At 40.5% G+C, this 16,510-nt stretch overlaps 1 protein-coding gene across 1 annotated transcript in view; it reads right to left on the reverse strand.

Moving 5' to 3' along the window:
* Positions 1-14,881, reverse strand: part of SLC36A4 (solute carrier family 36 member 4) — a 60,646-nt gene extending 45,765 nt beyond the window's left edge. The window contains exon 1 of the mRNA XM_048217334.2: positions 14,711-14,881. Within this exon, the coding sequence (XP_048073291.1) occupies positions 14,711-14,762 (52 nt within the window). The 5' untranslated portion in view covers positions 14,763-14,881. The remainder of the gene's footprint in view (positions 1-14,710) is intronic.
* Positions 14,882-16,510: the final 1,629 nt, after the last annotated feature.

A 16,510-nucleotide genomic window follows, 5' to 3' on the forward strand; every position in this document is an offset into this window, starting at 1 on the left:
TTACTATCTTGTTTGTCAGTTTTGTCAGATATCCTCTGGGGGCACCTCGGTGGCTCAGTTGGTTAAGTGTTCAACTCTTGATTTCGGCTCAGGTCATGATCTCAATGTCATGAGATCGAGCCCCGCGTTGGGATCCATGCTCAGCAGGGAGTCTGTTTTGAGATTCCCTCTTTCCCTTGGCCCCTCCCCCCTCTCTAAAATAAAAAAAAATAAATCTTTTAAAAAATGGTATCCTCTGAATTCCACCTACTAGTATATACTAATTAATGGTCTTATTCTACTTTTGCCATTTATTTATTTATTTCCCAGAAAACCACACTGTTCCCCACCCCCAAGAAATGCCTTTCTTCTACTCTCTCAGATTTTTTAGTTGTGCTTTATTCTGGCAATATACATGATGCTTTACACACTGTTATTCCAATCATGTCTCCACCCAGGTCTTCGACTTATATCTACAATCAGTATATTAAATACTTGCTATCAGTCCTCTGCCAAAGTGTTCTCAGTCATCCCTTGGCTGGAAGAAGTTCATTCTCTTGTGGACTATGCATCACAATGACCTGTAGGACTTGATGAAATACAAACTGATGTACCTCGCCCCGAAGCCTCTGATTCAACAGGCCTGTGCTGGGCCTGAGAATATGCATTTCTGAGTTCTCAGGTGATTCTGACGTTGCTGGTCGGGGAACCACACTTTGAGAACTACTGCTCTAGTAGATTCTTGAGGATGGGCTTATGGGCACAGAACCTCCCTAAGTTCTCACATGCTTTAAACTGTTTTTCCATAGCCTCGATATGAAGGACAGCTAGACAGAACACCTTTGACTCACACCCTCTATCCTTGAGTTTCTTGAAAATGCTGTTCCACTCTTGCCTTGATATATAAGCTACTCTTGAGAAGTCTGATGCCAAACTAATTTTCTCAGCCATAACATACTGTGTCCTTTTTGCTTGAGATCCTGAGGAATTTTTCTTTAAGATCTAATGGTTTTACTATGATATGTCTTGGGTTTAAGCATTCTGAGTCAATTTTCCCAGGGACACAGTGGGCCTGGTTGATATGTAGATTTAGGTTTTCTCTCATTTCTGGAAATTTTTCTTGGATTATAGCTCTGAATATTTGTTTAGTTCAAATATTTTGTTTTTCTTCTTTAGAGATTCCAATTATATGTCAGATCTCCTTTGCCTGTCTTCCATTTCAGCCACTTTCTCTTTGACCCTTTTGATGTCTTCCTTTACCTCATTTAAATTCTCCTTTGAAATTAAATGAGTCTATTAAATTTTCATTTCAATATGTTCTCCCTTGAACACCTTGTACTTTATTATTTATTTATGATTTTTCCTACTGCTAGGCAGTTCATGGACAGGGATCCTAATTTGAGAGTAGTGCCTTCTGTTGGCATAGGAAAGTTCAGTTTCTCTAAGGGATGATGCTGACTTACTGGGGTTACAGGGAGTAATTGGTATGTCTCTGGTTCTCTTTCATTTCTGCAGGATATTCAATTCTCTACCCACACCCTACCCCTCACCCCTTACTTCCTTCTTTCTCTTCACCTCCAGGTATCAGAGGGACATCTCAACTACACCTTTTATTTCCTTCTCCTCCAGAAGCAATGTTTTGCCAAGGCTACTGTACTTCTACACCTCCTAATCCCCTCTCCTCTTTTCCAGAGATTCTAAAGATGCCTCTTTAGAGAGTTCTTGCAGGAGCAAAAGGAACTCTGAAATTTGCTGTTTATTTTTCTACTTATAGATAATGTGAGGTTTGTAGTATCTTGGTCTCCTACTAATGCTAAAAGAACAACTTCATGAATGGTTTACTTGTGCTCCTTTTTCAATTAACAGGCTTTGGGCGGAGGACACATAAAAAGATTAGGATTTAGGTCACCTCCATTAACCCAATGATAACTAGAACTCATGATAACAGTTTTTCATAAAAGTAAAGTTATGCTTTAAGATACTGGAAGATGTTTTAGCTTCATAATATATATTTTTGTAATGCATTTTGAAATCAGGAAGTATGATCAGCTTTGTTCTTCTTTTTCAAGTTTGTTTTAGGTATTTGGGGTCTTTTGTAATTAAAACAGTATGATATTGGCATAAAGATAGACATATAGACCAATGAAACAGAATACAGAGCCCAGAAATCAATCTATGCACATATGGTCAACTGATCTTTGACAAGGGTGCCAGGAATACACAGTTGGGAAAAAGTCTCTTTAACAAATGGTCCCAGAAAAACTGAAAATCCACATGCACAAGAATGAAAGTGGATCTTTATCTTATACCATACACAAAAATCTACCGTAATGTAGGAAAGACTTAAATACTTGAAAAACCTTCAGACATTAGTTTTGGCAATGATTTCATGGATATGACACCAAAAGCACAGGCAACAAAAGCAAAATAGGCAAGTGGGACTACGTCAAACTAAAAAGCTTCTGCACAACAAAACAATCAACATAGTGAAAAGCCAACCTACAGAATGGGAGAGAATATTTGCAAACTATATATTTGATAAAGGGTTAATTTCCAAAATACATAAGAAACTCCTACAACTCAAGAGCAAAAAACCCTAGAGATCCAATTAAAAAATTGGTTAAAGATTTGAACAGATATTTCTCCAAAGAAGATATACAAATGGTCAACGGGTTTAAGAAAAGTTGTTCAATGTCACTAAGCATCAGAGAAATGCAAATTAAAACCACAATAAAATATCACTTCATACATGTTAGGGTGGCCATTATTAAAAAACAACAGGCCACAAGTATTGGTGAGGATGTGGCAAAATTGGAACCCTCGTACACAGTTAGTGGGAAAGCAAAATATTGCAGCTGTGAAGGAAAACAGTAGAGAGATTCCTCAAAAAATTAAAAGCAGAATTACCATATGACCCCACAGTTCCACTTCTGAGTATTTATCCAACAGCACTGAAATCAGGAACCTGAAGAGATGCTAGTACTCCCATGCTCAGTTTAGTGCTAATCACAATAGCCAGCATGTAGAAACAATGTGCACTGACAGATAAATAAAAGAGGATGTATACATACAGTGGAATATTATTTAGCCTTAAAAAAGAAATTCTGCAATATGCAACAACATGGGTGAACCTTGAAGACATTATGCTAAATGAAATCGGCTAATCATGTAAGTTCAAATACCACAATTCCACCTATATGAGGAATCTAAAATAGTCAAACTCATAGAAGCAAAGATTAGTGTGGTGGTTGCCAGTGGGGAGGGGAGAACAGAGAGTTGCTAATCAACATGTATGAAATTTCAGTGATGCAAGATGAGTAAGTTCTAGAGATCTGACATACAACATTGTGCCTAGGGACGACGATACTGTATTGTACACTGAATACCTGTTAAGAGGCCAGATCTCATGATAAGTGTTCATACTACAATTTAAAAAGCAAGACACTGGAAAAAATGCTTGAAAATAGTCTATTCTTATGTCATCTAAATATTCTTCCTCTAGGGGCACCTGGGTGGCTCAGTTGGTTAAGCACCCAACTCTTGATTTTGGCCGACTCTTGATTTTGGCTCAAGCCATGATCTCGGGCTCCTGGGATGGAGCCCCACATCAGGCTCTACACTCAGTGGCAAGTCTACTTAAGATTCTCTCTTCCTTTCCCTCTGCCCCTCCCCCACTCACTCCCACACTCTCTCTCTAAAGCAAATAAATAAATCTCTTTAAAAATATCATCTTCCTCTAATAATGTTACTAATATGTGTAAAGTAAAATTCAATGAATTATCAAAAGTTCCAAATGCCTAGAGTCTAAATTAATGAGGATTTTCTATGATTCAAGTCCCCTAACTTTGCCTTTGGGTAGGTTTTCTAACCTTTTGATCTGCAGAACATTCTCCACAGACTATTTTGCAGGATTTCCTAGTTTCTTTTGCTTCAGTATCAAGAGTGGCTCAGCCTCAACCTGTGCACAGTGAAAATTAAGTGTTTCTCAGTACTAGAGAGCTAATACTGGGATATCTACTATACCACATTTATTCTAGCATCTATTAATATTACAGATCATGTTCATCTTTTGTTTAAACAGATTCTACAACCTTTTCTGTTCTACTCTATACAAAGAAAATTGATACTTTACCTTGTAAAACCACTATATTAGTTAGCTAGGCCTACCATAACAAGGTACTACAAAGTGGGTGGCTTAAACAACAGAAATTTATTATCAAGCAGTTCTGGAGGCTAGAAGTCCAAAATGAAGATGGTGGCATGGCTGGTTCCTTCTGAGAGCTCGGAGAGAAGGATCAGTTCCAGGCTTTCCTCCTTGGCTTACAGATGGCTGTCTTCAAGTTCACAGGGCATTCTCCCCGTATGTGTGTCTATGTTTTAATTTCCCCTTATTATAAGGACACAAGTCATAGTGGATTAGTGGCCCATGCCACTCCAGTGTGGCCTTATCTTAACTAATTATATCTACAATGATTCTATTGTCAAATAAGGTCACTTAGGGACCAAAGGTTAGGACTTCAATATGAATTTAATCGGTAACAATCATCACTCTTCGTTGCATCTCTTTAAACAGAAATGTGTTAATATTTTCATTCCAAAACTTATTCCATTGCCCTTGCTGACTCTTGAGTTCATTTGCATTTTTTATTCATTCAGCTACTCAAATTGTCAAATTATTTGAACTCTCTAATTTCTTTCTGCCAGAGGATGTACAGGATGTTTTGTGCATTACTAAGCACACTATTTAAGTTCTCCATAAAGATAGTTATCACTACCAATATTTCAAAAAATTGAACCACCTATTATTTGAAGCATACCTCCCAAGAGATCACAGCAGGAACGGGAAGTCAGAAAAAAAGTTTTCTCACAACTTAAAAAAATATGAAGTCTGAAGGATAAGTTTACTTTTAATGGCATCACCAGATAATTCATTTTAAATATTTTTTAGTTAAACCTGAATATCTAGAAGTGTTAAAATAATCTATAAGTACTAGTTCTACTACTTCTATAATTCAAAGAATCAAGTTTTTAAAATAGAATTACAAGGTACACTGAAATTCCCAACCAAAAGTTAGCTGGGCTCTCAGTCAGTCTTCACAAATTTACACTGAGTAGCAACTGTCTTAATTTTAACAGTGTAATGTCTTATGGTTTAAATTCTTCCCTACTTCTTAAATTCATTATTTCTCAATTTTATGTGGTTTAGGAAACATTAAATATGACTTACATGAAAAATAACTTTTCACATATATTTCTTTGGTCTAAGTCCATTTGTCTCACCCCTCACCTTTAAAACCTTCATAAAAATTTAATAATTCCAGGAAGCTTCTTGAACTATAACAATGAATTTAAAGAGTCAGTTTTTTAAAGTTGAAACTATTTGAAATAAAAATAACTCTTAACAATGTTAGGAATTTAAGAAGTGCATATTTATAAACTGTTTGAATCGACCATTTTTTTTTTTAAAGATTTTATTTACCTATTTGAGAGAGAGAGTGCAAGCTGGGGAGAGAGGCAGAGGGAGAGGAAGAAGCAGACTCCCTGCTGAGCAGGGAGCCCAATGTGGGACTCAATCCTAGGACCCTGGGATCATGACCTGAGCCAAAGGCAGACACTTAACAGACTGAGCCACCTAGGCACCCCTCAAATCGACCATTAAAGCGTTGTGACACATTAGCAGCTAAGTTCTAAGTATATGCATAAATGTATTTTTAAAAACTACATTTAAAGAAATAACTCTCTAAGACTTTCTCTGCAGTCTGGCCTATATTATTTCGGTAACATTACATACTAAGAAATATGTATCTGTTAAATGAAGTAAACTAAGAGTAGGTGAAGAAATCAGGTTTTAGGGCTGATTAGCTTGAATGATACAAAATAGTTATTGAATCTAAAGAATACATTAAAAGACACCTAACTACAAATATCTGGGAAAGTGATATACTTATATAGTTAAAAAGTTGCATCTTTAAATCGTAAGAGCCCACTGAAGCCTAGATTTCTGAGGATGAGGTTTATTGAAAAATAGAGTTGACCAGTCACTTATAACTTTTAGAAGCTCCAGGTAATACTTAAATACAAAATAAGAAACTGTATTTTTGTTCCAAAGTTTGGCATACAGTGTAGGAAAATGCAGTAATTATTGTTTTCTTATATTTAACTCTTGAATTCTTTAGGAAAGGTTTTAGCATTGGCATAAGCCATGAGAATGAGTGGGACATTCCAGATTGGAGAGTATGTACCGCTGTGATTATCTTTAGAGTTATTTAATGCATATGTATATGGCAGAAGGTTAGCTGGAAAGCTTGAAAAGATTTTCTGGACCGTGCTAAGGACTCTGGACTTGATCTTATAGCTGTGAAAGCCGGAGAAAGAATTCAGGTTGAAATGATCAGACCTGCATGTGGGTAGCATCACCTTGGCAGTAGTGTCAAGGATCAACTGGAAAAACGGCAGCATTAAAATCGGAGAGACCAATCAGAACACAGCGCAGGCTAGAGATTGGTAAGGGCTTGAGTTAAGTAAGTTTGGTTGAAGAGAAAGGAATGATTATTTAGAGGAAAGAAACAATAAGACTCATTAACCAACTAGATGTGGAAGATAACGGAGTAGAGGATGCTTCCTGGGGGACTGTCGCAGAGCAAACTGAACGGATGCTGAGATCCCTGAGAAAGGAAACACAGGGAGACAGTGGCGTGTGGTCCAGAGCCCCTGATCACAAATGTAAAAGCCTGGGTTGAATCCCAATCCTACTAGTACTAGTTCTGGGAATCAGAGCTAGTCTGGTGACTTTAATTCTGCCATAGGGAATGACTTCTCTTCCCTTAGTGGCCTTTTTTCTCTTGCTTCTGGCCTTCACATATGCTGTTCCCTCCTGAATCATACTCTATTCTCCCATTCCCTGTTCTTCCCTTCCAGCTTTGACTACTTTGTCTAACTATTCCTTGCTCATCTTTCAGGTCTCAGTTTAGACGCCACTTCTTCCCAGTAGCTTCCTTAGCCCCAAGTCTGGCTTAAGTCTCTCCCCCAGGTGTTCCCACAGCACCCTACAATCCTCCTGTAATATACTGTATTGTAATGGCCCATTCTATTCGTCTGCATTCTCCATGAAGTGACAGCAATGATGTCTGACTTGTCTGCTAGTGTGTCCTTAATATTTGTAACATAGTAGGTGCTCAACAAATGAAGAAATAAATGCATAAAAGAGAAAGCAGCATGTTAGGGAGAAAATACGAGTTTTAATTTTTAAATCATGCTACCTGAAATTATATCCTGAATGAGCAGTTAGAAGCAGGGTCTAGAAGTAAGGAGAAAATTTGGGGCTAAATAGAAAGACTTGAGAATTACATCAGAATGCAGGTAATAAATAACTGGGATCAAAAGGCAGGGTGAAGTCACTCAGAGATTGTATGGAGAAGAATAGAGCTGAAGAAAGAATAACAGAGATCCACTAACATTTTAAATTCAAGTAAAAAGTTGACAAAAGTAACTGAAAAGGAATGATCAAAGCCTCCACTGAGTCTGGTACAACAGACATCTAAAATTGTAAGTAAAAGATTGAAGTTTTCAAATCAGTCTTGTCAAGAACCACAATCCCTTTCTGGTGAACAGTTTCTGGCTCAGGTTCAAGGAAGGCAGCACCACTCACCATGTCCTCCCCTGGGTTATTTCACACTGTCATGTCACCGTAACCTCTCTGATCTCATCTCCTACTACTCTTTCCACTGCTCACTCCTCTGAATGTTCACTCCTTGTTGGACAGGTAGAGGCGGGAAGAATTGTGTTCCATCGTCTCTCCTGGAACCATTCCATTGTAGAAAACCAGAAAGATGTGTATATGGAAGTAGTTAGTAGGAGGTTTTGGACTGAATGTTTGTGTCTCCCTAAAATTCATGCATTAAAACCCTATCCCCCAATGGGATAGTGTTGGGAGATAGGGCCTTTGGCATGTAATGGGGGTTAGATAAAGTCCTAAGGGCAGAGCCGTATGATGGGATTATTGTCCTTCTAAGAAGAGGACACTTCTTACCATGTGAGGACACAGCAAGAAGACGGCCAATTGGTAAACCAGGAAGAAGGCTCTCACCAGGAACTGAATCAGCTGGCATTTGTTCTCGGACTTCCCCCACCTTCAGAACCACGAGAAAGAAATGTCTGTGGCTTAAGTCACCCAACTGAGGGTATTTTGTTCTAAAAGCCTGAGCTGAGTAAGACACAAGAGTTGCCCTTCTTGGCACAATAAATTCTGATGGCTTGCCTTTTGACTTGCTAGACAAGAGAGCAGTGGCGAGTAACGAAGACAGCTTTGTGCACGTGAGCACTGCCCGCAGAGCACACGCCAGAGGCCGTGTAGAGGCACGAGTCCACCACAGACTTGTCAAGAGCCTCTACAAATGGACTGTCATGGCCTCTCCTAACATCTACTGCCAGGAGCACCCCCCCCCCCATTCCAAAGGTCTGTGCCTTCTGACGGAATGTAGTCATGCAAGAGCTTGCCATCCTTTTCCATTCAGTTTCACAAATGTTAACACTCAATATGTGTCAGGCACTATAAAATGCTGGGAATAAAGCAATCCCTACAACTGACAGAAATTCCTGCCCTCATGGAGCTCAAATTCTAGTAAAGGGAAGAGACAATAAGTAAGTAACATAGGGAGCATTCCTAGTGTTAAATACTCAGAAGGAAAATAAGGAGGGAAAGCCTGTAGTTTTAGTTAGGACAGACAAATTAGGCCTCATGCAGAAAGAAGGATTTTAAAACACGCCCGAAGGAGGAGGGGGTGGTAAATACTGCAGATATCTGGGGGAACAGCAATCGGGCAGTGGGAACAAAAAAGGCAAAGGCTCTGAGGGTGCAGAGAGCCTGGTGTGTTCAAGGAGGAGGAGGCCAGAGTAACCAGAGGGGAGGGAACAAAGAGGAGAGGAGAGGAGATCAGAGGTAACAGAGAACAGATGCTACGCCGCTTTGCAGACCACCCTGAGTGACAGGAAAGCCCTACAGCAGTGTTGTACGACAGAAAGGTAACGTGAGCCACTAATTTAACTTTTTCTAATATTCACATTTTTAAAAAGAGGGAAAAGCAATAGGTAAAATTAATTTAATAACATACCTTATGCAACTCAATAGATCCAAAATATTATCATTTCAAAGATTTTATTTATTTATTTGACAGAGAAAGGGAACACAAGCAGGGCGAGTGGGAGAGGAAGAAGCAGACTCCCAGTGGAGGAGCCTGATGTGGGGCTCGATCCCAGGACTCTGGGATCACGCCCTGAGCCAAAGGCAGACACTTAGTGACTGAGCCACCCAGGAACCCCCAAAATATTATCATTTCAAAATGCAATCAACATAAAAAATTACTAACCAAATATTTTACATTCTATTTTCATACTAAGTCTTAGATATCCAGTGTGTATTACATTTACAGCAGATTTTAATTCAGACAAACTGCATTTCAAATGCACATAGGGCTAAAGACGATTGCATTAGACAACACAGCAATAGAGAGTTTTGTGCAGAGGAGTGATATGATCTGATTTGTATTTTAACCAGGGCCTACCTGCTCATGTGTAAAATGAGAGTAGTAACTTCTACCTCACAGGGGTTTTATGGTAATGAAATGAGATAACATTGAGGAAGCCAGGCCTAGTCCTTGGCAGTAAGTCATCAATAAATACTAGTTTTCTTCCCCTTCCTACACAATGATAGATTTTTAAGATTTTTTTTTTTATTTGAGAGAGAGAGAGAGAGCACACAAGCAGTGAGGAGGGGCAAAGAGAAACGGAGAAGTAGACTCCCTGCTAAGCAGGGCGCCTGACACCGCACAACCCCAGGACCCTGAGATCATGACCAGAGCCGAAGGCGGACACTTAACCTACTGAGCCACCCAGCGCCTCGAGAGATAATTTTTTTAAAAGATTTATTTATTTATTCTTACTTGAGAGACAGTGCAAACACGTGCACGGGGTGTGGGGAGAAGGGGAAGAGGGAAAGAGAATCTTAGGCAGACTCTGTGCTCAGCAGGGCTCAATCTCATGACCCTGAGATCATGACCTGAGCTGAAACCAAGAGTCAGATGCTTAACCAACTGCATTACCCAGGAGCCCCCACGATGATATATTAGAAGCAAATTATGCTGCATAGGATTTTAAATGTAAATCTTTGGCAAGAAATTAGTTAACTTACTACCAGTAATCAATAATTGTGAGCATTTATGAGCTACAAACTGTGCTATAATACCAAGCAGGCAAAATACGTTATGCCAGCCAGAAGGAAATAGAGACTAGAGGAAGCCACAAACACTTAAAAACCTAACATGGTAAAAGCTTTAACAAAGTTAAGAAGGAATAAAATCAGAACACTTGTGCAACATAATTAGAAGTTAGAAAATACAATTTACATTATATACAAAGTCTATTATTTGTCAAAGTCTTGCTGTAATTTTTGGCCAAGTACTAAACTGGCAATTCTAAAAAGTGTTTGTGATTACCATAGGTAAGAATTAACAATGCCTTATAAGATAAAATACTACTAAGCAATGGATATCAAACTACCTGAACACAGTTATTTCTATTTATAAATGGAAAAATTATATATGAAGAAGAGACACAAGCTTCATTCAATATTATATACCATACATGATATGCCATACATATACATGAATGGTGCATAAAACTGGAACATTCTTAAATTAGGCAGTACTTGTATGATCTCTTACACTGCCCAGACAATTGTCTCAACCTCAATCTCCTAACCTAAAATCAACCTAAATTTCTAATTGTAGTTAGAATTAAAGTAAATCACATTAATTTAGCAATATGTCTTGAAATTTTAAAAATGTTTCTCCTAGTAATTCCACTTCTGACAAGCCAGTATATAGAAAAAAGGATTTCTGCACAAAGATGTTGATTGAAACATTTGCGTTGAAAATTTGGAAACAACCTAAATGCGCAACAATCAGGAAATTGCTAAATTAACTACAGGACCTCCACTTTATAAAGTATTACACTGACACTGAATTACAGTTTTGAAGTCTTAGTAAAACAGGGAAAAGTATATCATGCTGAGTGTGAAAAAGCTGGATAATCACAATACAAATCCAATGTTTTAAAAAGTTAATTTAAAACGGAAGCAAGGAAATAGATAAAAAATGGGAATAAGGGGCGCCTGGGTGGCTCAGTCAGTTAAGCACCCAATTCTTGATTTTAGCTCGGGTCATGATCTCAGGGTCATGAGAGTGAGCCTGTGTCAGTCTCCACACTCAGCGTCCAGTTGACTTGAGAGTCTCTCCCTCTCCCTCTGCCCCTCCCCCTGCTAACTCTTTCTCTCTCTCTCTAAAATAAATAAATAAATTTTTTTAAAAATGGGAATAAGTTAACAAGGGTAGAGATGTGCAATGGGATCATGAGTATCTTTTACTGTCTTTCTCTGGAAAATGCAAAAAAAAAAAAAGAAGAAAGTAATAAACGTATTACTTTTATAATAGCAAAATAAAGGAAATCACTTACATTTTGACAATGGACAAACTAAAAGTAGAAATAATTTCTTTTTTTAACACAACATAATGTAGCTATCTAAATCTACAAACTACTATATATGTAAGATGGAAACAGTAACTATCTTATTCATTTCTGAAGTGGTAAAAACACGCACTGCAAGAAGCCTTCCAGAGGTCCCCACTGCCTATGGAATAAAGTGTAGTTCTTAAGCTATACAAAAGGCTATTTGTACAGCTTAAGGAAACCTGTATCTTAACATCTCTACCAGTGCATTTTACATAGATATCAATTTTTAAAAATCTTTTTAAAATTAAATAATATTTGGTCATTGTAGAAAATCAGAATATATATAAATAAGCAACATTTTTGAAATTAAAATTACCTCACCACCCAGAAATAACCACTGGTAACATTTTAGAGTATACACAAATACATTACTCCTATATGTTTCTCATTCAGTCTCACGGCTTTAAATACTATCTACATGCTGATGACTGCCAAATTTATATCTCTAGACCAGACCTCTCGCTAACTCTAGAAATAAATCTAATTGCCTACTCAACATCTGTTTGAGTATCCTCCCAACATGGCAGCTGGCTTCCCCCCAAGTGGGAGTGATCCAAAAAAGAGGGAACAAGGCACAATGTCTTTTAGGATCTGGCTTTGAAGTCACACATTAACACTTTACCATCATCTATCCATTAGAAGCAAGTTACTAAATCCAGTCCACACTCCAAAGAAAGAAAATTAAGTTCTTCCTCTTAAAGAGACAAACATCAAAAAACCTGTAGACATTCTATAAAACCACCGTAACATCCTATTTAATGGCAATGTAATTTCATTCTTCTGGATATTCGGGTCCTTGGAATCATCTTCGTTTCCTGTTTCACTAAACCCCTATCCAGTCTGTTAGGAAATCATGCTGGTTCTACTTGCAAGTACAACCAGAGTCTAACCATCTCTCTCCACTCCCACTGCTACAACCATACTTCTGTGAGGAACATGTACATCTCTTTCTTGCCTTTCAGAAATACCCATCTGCTTCTACTTCTGCCCCTTACAGTCTGTTCTTCACATAGCAGCCAGTGTAATCCTTTTAGAACTTAAGTCAGATCATGTCCCTTCTCTGCTGAAACCCTGCACTGGCTCCCCATTCTCTCAGCATAAAAGCCAAAGTCTTCACATAACCGCCAAGACCCTACGTAACCTAGCCGCGTCACCATCTCCATCACTGTGTTTCAGCCACCTTAGCCTCCTTGCTTGCTATTTGTCTTTATTCTACCTGTTTTTTCTACCTGCAATGTCTTTGCCCAGATACCCACTTGACTAGTTCCCTCATCCCCTCCAGGTCTTTACACAAACCTCACCTCTTCAATATGATCCATCCTGACCATTTTATAAGATACTTTAACTGTCCAGCCCCGACCCTGACTTCTGATTTCTTGTACTCTGCCCTTTTTTCCACAGCACTTTTCACTCAACATAATATATAGTTAGTTGATTATTATCTTTACTGTTTCCTGTCTGCTTCCTCTTACTAGAATACAAGCCCTAGAAGAACAGCAATCTTGATCTGTGTTGTTCAGATGTATCCCAAGTGCCTAACACAGTGTCGGGCATAGAGGAGAAGCTTGTTGAGTATGTGCTGAATGAGCAGACGTAACTTTTAAAAAATAATTTGGAACCTTTTCTTGGTTAATAAACATGTGTATGGTAAACATCTTCCCATACTACTTTTAATGGGTATTCAGTACACGACTATAAGGCTATATCACAATTTACCTAAACATTTTCCTTTAATTGGACATTTAGAAAGTTACCAGATTTTCTCAACTACAAATAAAGTAGTGAACATTTCTCGATGTAAGTACTTGTTACATGGCTTATTTCCTTGGGAAATATTTCTAGAAGTAAAGCTGCTGGGTCAAAGGATATGTGCATTTTTAAGGATAAATACATTATACTGATTTAACCAGCAACGCATAAGAATGCACGTTTCTCCACGTCCTAAGATGTGTTGTTAGTGAATTTAAAACAGATAAACAGATAAATTTAAAACAGATAAACAGATAATGGGTTCTGCCATTAATTAGCTTAAAATTACTGTAATGGGGATAATAATAGCATCTACCTCACCAATTGTGTTAAAGATTAAAGGAAACAATGCATATGTAAAGCACTTAGCCCGCTGCTTGACACACAGTAAACAATCAATAAAATGCTAGGTTTATTTCTACCATTATTATGACTTGAAAGAAATTACCTGCAAAGTGCCCTGCCCATTATTACAGGAACGCCAACCTATTAGTGACTATGATGAAGTGTTGCTTTAAAGCTCAACTTTTAAAAAAAATCATTTTATCATTCAGCATCGAATTAAAAATATTTCTAAATACAACGCATATAACTGGGCGGAACAATGACATTACTATCCTGATCCTTGCTTTGTTTTCCTCTTGACATCAGGAAACCATAAACAATGTTTTGCATTCCCAGTCACCAGGAAGATAAGACCAGATAAGACCAGAGGACCGCAGGAAAACAAACTTGGGCATGTGAGCTAGCTACAGGTATCTCCGGTGCGGTCTGGTCAGCACGTCGCGCTCGCCACTCCGGGGGTGACACAGGGTGAATGAAGGATTCACCCGGGGCTCCGAACGGGGCTGCGGCGTTTGAAAGCCTTCAAGCATCACTGGAGAAAACGGCGAGAGTCACAGCGCAGGCTTTCTCTTGCCTTTGAGGTGTATACACAACGCACCCCAACCCCCAACACACACACATACACACACACACACACACACCCACACACACCCGCACGCGCGCGCACGCCCATCCGATGCCCTTTGTAGGCCCCGCTTGTCGCCAGCCCAGCTCTCTGGTCAGCGGGTTCCTGCTCGGGTGCGGTCCCGAGGTCAGTCACCTCCCGAGCCTCTGCTCCCCCCACGTTCCGGGGAGGTTTGCTCCGCTGGGTTTTTAGTTCAAACCCGTGCCAGACCCACAACCCCAAGAGCCTCGACGAGAAACAGCCAGTGGCCGCGGGAAAGCCCCCCGCGACTGTCCGGGTCCGGCGACCCGCCACTCGGACCCGGATGCGGCCGGACCCCGCGCGTGGGGAGGGGCGGCGGCCCGGCGCCAGCACCCGCCTCCCCGGCCGAGGCCGAGCGGCGGCCCGGAGCCCGGGCACATCCCGCGGGCACGCGGCCCCGCGCCTCTGCCGGCACGCAGCACCCACCGAGCTCCTCGCGCCCCGCCGCCTCGGCCGCCGCCGGCGCCGCCGCTTCCATCTCTCCGGGGTCTCCAGGACGCCGCCGCCCCGGAGCGCGCTCTCCCGCAGCTGCGTGGCCCGCGACAGGCGGAGGCCTTCCAGCCGAGCGCGACCCACGCCCAGCGCCCGCCTCCCGGCCCCGGGCACCCCACCCGCGCGGCGAGGAGCATGCGCAGTGACGCGGCCCGGCCCGCCGCGGTGCTGGCGCGCGAGGGGCCCCCCTGGGGCTCGCGGGGCGCTGCGGGCCAGCAGCACTGGGGCCGGAGACCCGAGTGAGGGAAGGCGGGGCGGAGGAGGGCGGGATAACCGGAGAGAGGGGGCGCCTTGGAGATCGCCGGATGAGAGCTTAGAGCTGGCGGGGCCCCAGGCCTGTAGTTCCCTGGAGCACTTTAAAGGTGACCACGAACTTAAATTTGAGGAGCCCATCTATTTGCAAGGCTTTAGCATCTGTAAGGCACCCGGGAGAACTCAGAGGAGGAGGGGGTTGTCCCCTATCCGTGTTGGAGTTCTGACTGTACCTTGGTTATCCATCTTCCTGTGCCCCTGTTTAGAGAGATATAGGATGCCCTCACGTTTAGGATTTAATTTAATCAAATAGTTTCACTTTAAGGATTTTTCAGTGCCCTCCAAAAATATTTGACATTGACCTCATGGCTGAAAGAAAATGAAGGTTAAGAATAATTATACTGATGTGGTGTCAAATATTCTTAAGCACTATACATAATTCTAATGACAGTCCTATGAGATAATTCTAATATTCATATCCATTTTACAGATGAGGGAACTAAGGCACACAAAGCTAAGTAACTTGCCCAAGGACAGTGAATTAATAAATGGCAAAGATGGAATTCTGTCGGCAGCCAGAGCTGGGGCTCTCAACCAATATACAAAGCTGACCTCTCAGGTGTGTATCAATTAATATTTGATGAATCAATAGATGAAGCAAGCTTTTGGTTTGAAAGGAAAATATTTTAATTTTGAAAATGCTTTTTTTTTTCTTTTTGTCATTTCATAGTTCTTTAAAGTTGGGACACTAGACAACACTTTTTCTATTGGTCTGTTCCATTTCAGTGGGGTCTTTTTAGGAAAGTCTTTCAGGGTGGGTGTCTAATTTCTAGGAGTACTGATGTAACTACGTGATAATGGTGTTAAATATTTAAAATTCTGAGATTAAAAAGGTACACAGTTACATAATATCTACATTTTTCCCTCCTGTTGCATCCTTTGTAGGTTTTACTAGTGATAATGATAATTTGCCAAAACTATTTGTTTTCCCTCACATCAACCCCAATCACTCACACACATCCACATGCAAACCCCAAAGAAAGGTTTGATTTGAAATGTCCTGACAAGTAACATAGATGTAGGGGAGCTAGAGAAAGAATTCTATTCCAGATCATGGCTAGAGGAATAGTCCCTAATCTGCACTGATGGAGCACTAGGTTAGAGATGAGTGGGAGAGAAAACAGGCCTCAGACAGGTAATTGTCCATGAAACCAGCCATTGTAATGAGAATACTTGGGACAGTGTTGTGACAGAGGAGCATTATTCTTTGAGTGTTAAAAGGGATCAAAGCCATTGTCCTCTAATCTCAGCATCAGAAAAGCAGATCTGGCAGTGGGGTGGGGGAGGGGAGGATGGCCTGACCCATAATACAGGCCTGGGCTTCTTTGAAGAACCGGGGGCCTAGGCAGACAGCTAGACTCAGTGTCTTTGCAGAGTGATATGGAGATAAGCCAATGATATGGATGATTCTAAGTTTCAAGA

Source organism: Ursus arctos, unplaced genomic scaffold (genome assembly GCF_023065955.2).
Source record: "Ursus arctos isolate Adak ecotype North America unplaced genomic scaffold, UrsArc2.0 scaffold_22, whole genome shotgun sequence".
In the NCBI taxonomy this organism is placed as follows: Eukaryota; Metazoa; Chordata; class Mammalia; order Carnivora; family Ursidae; genus Ursus; species Ursus arctos.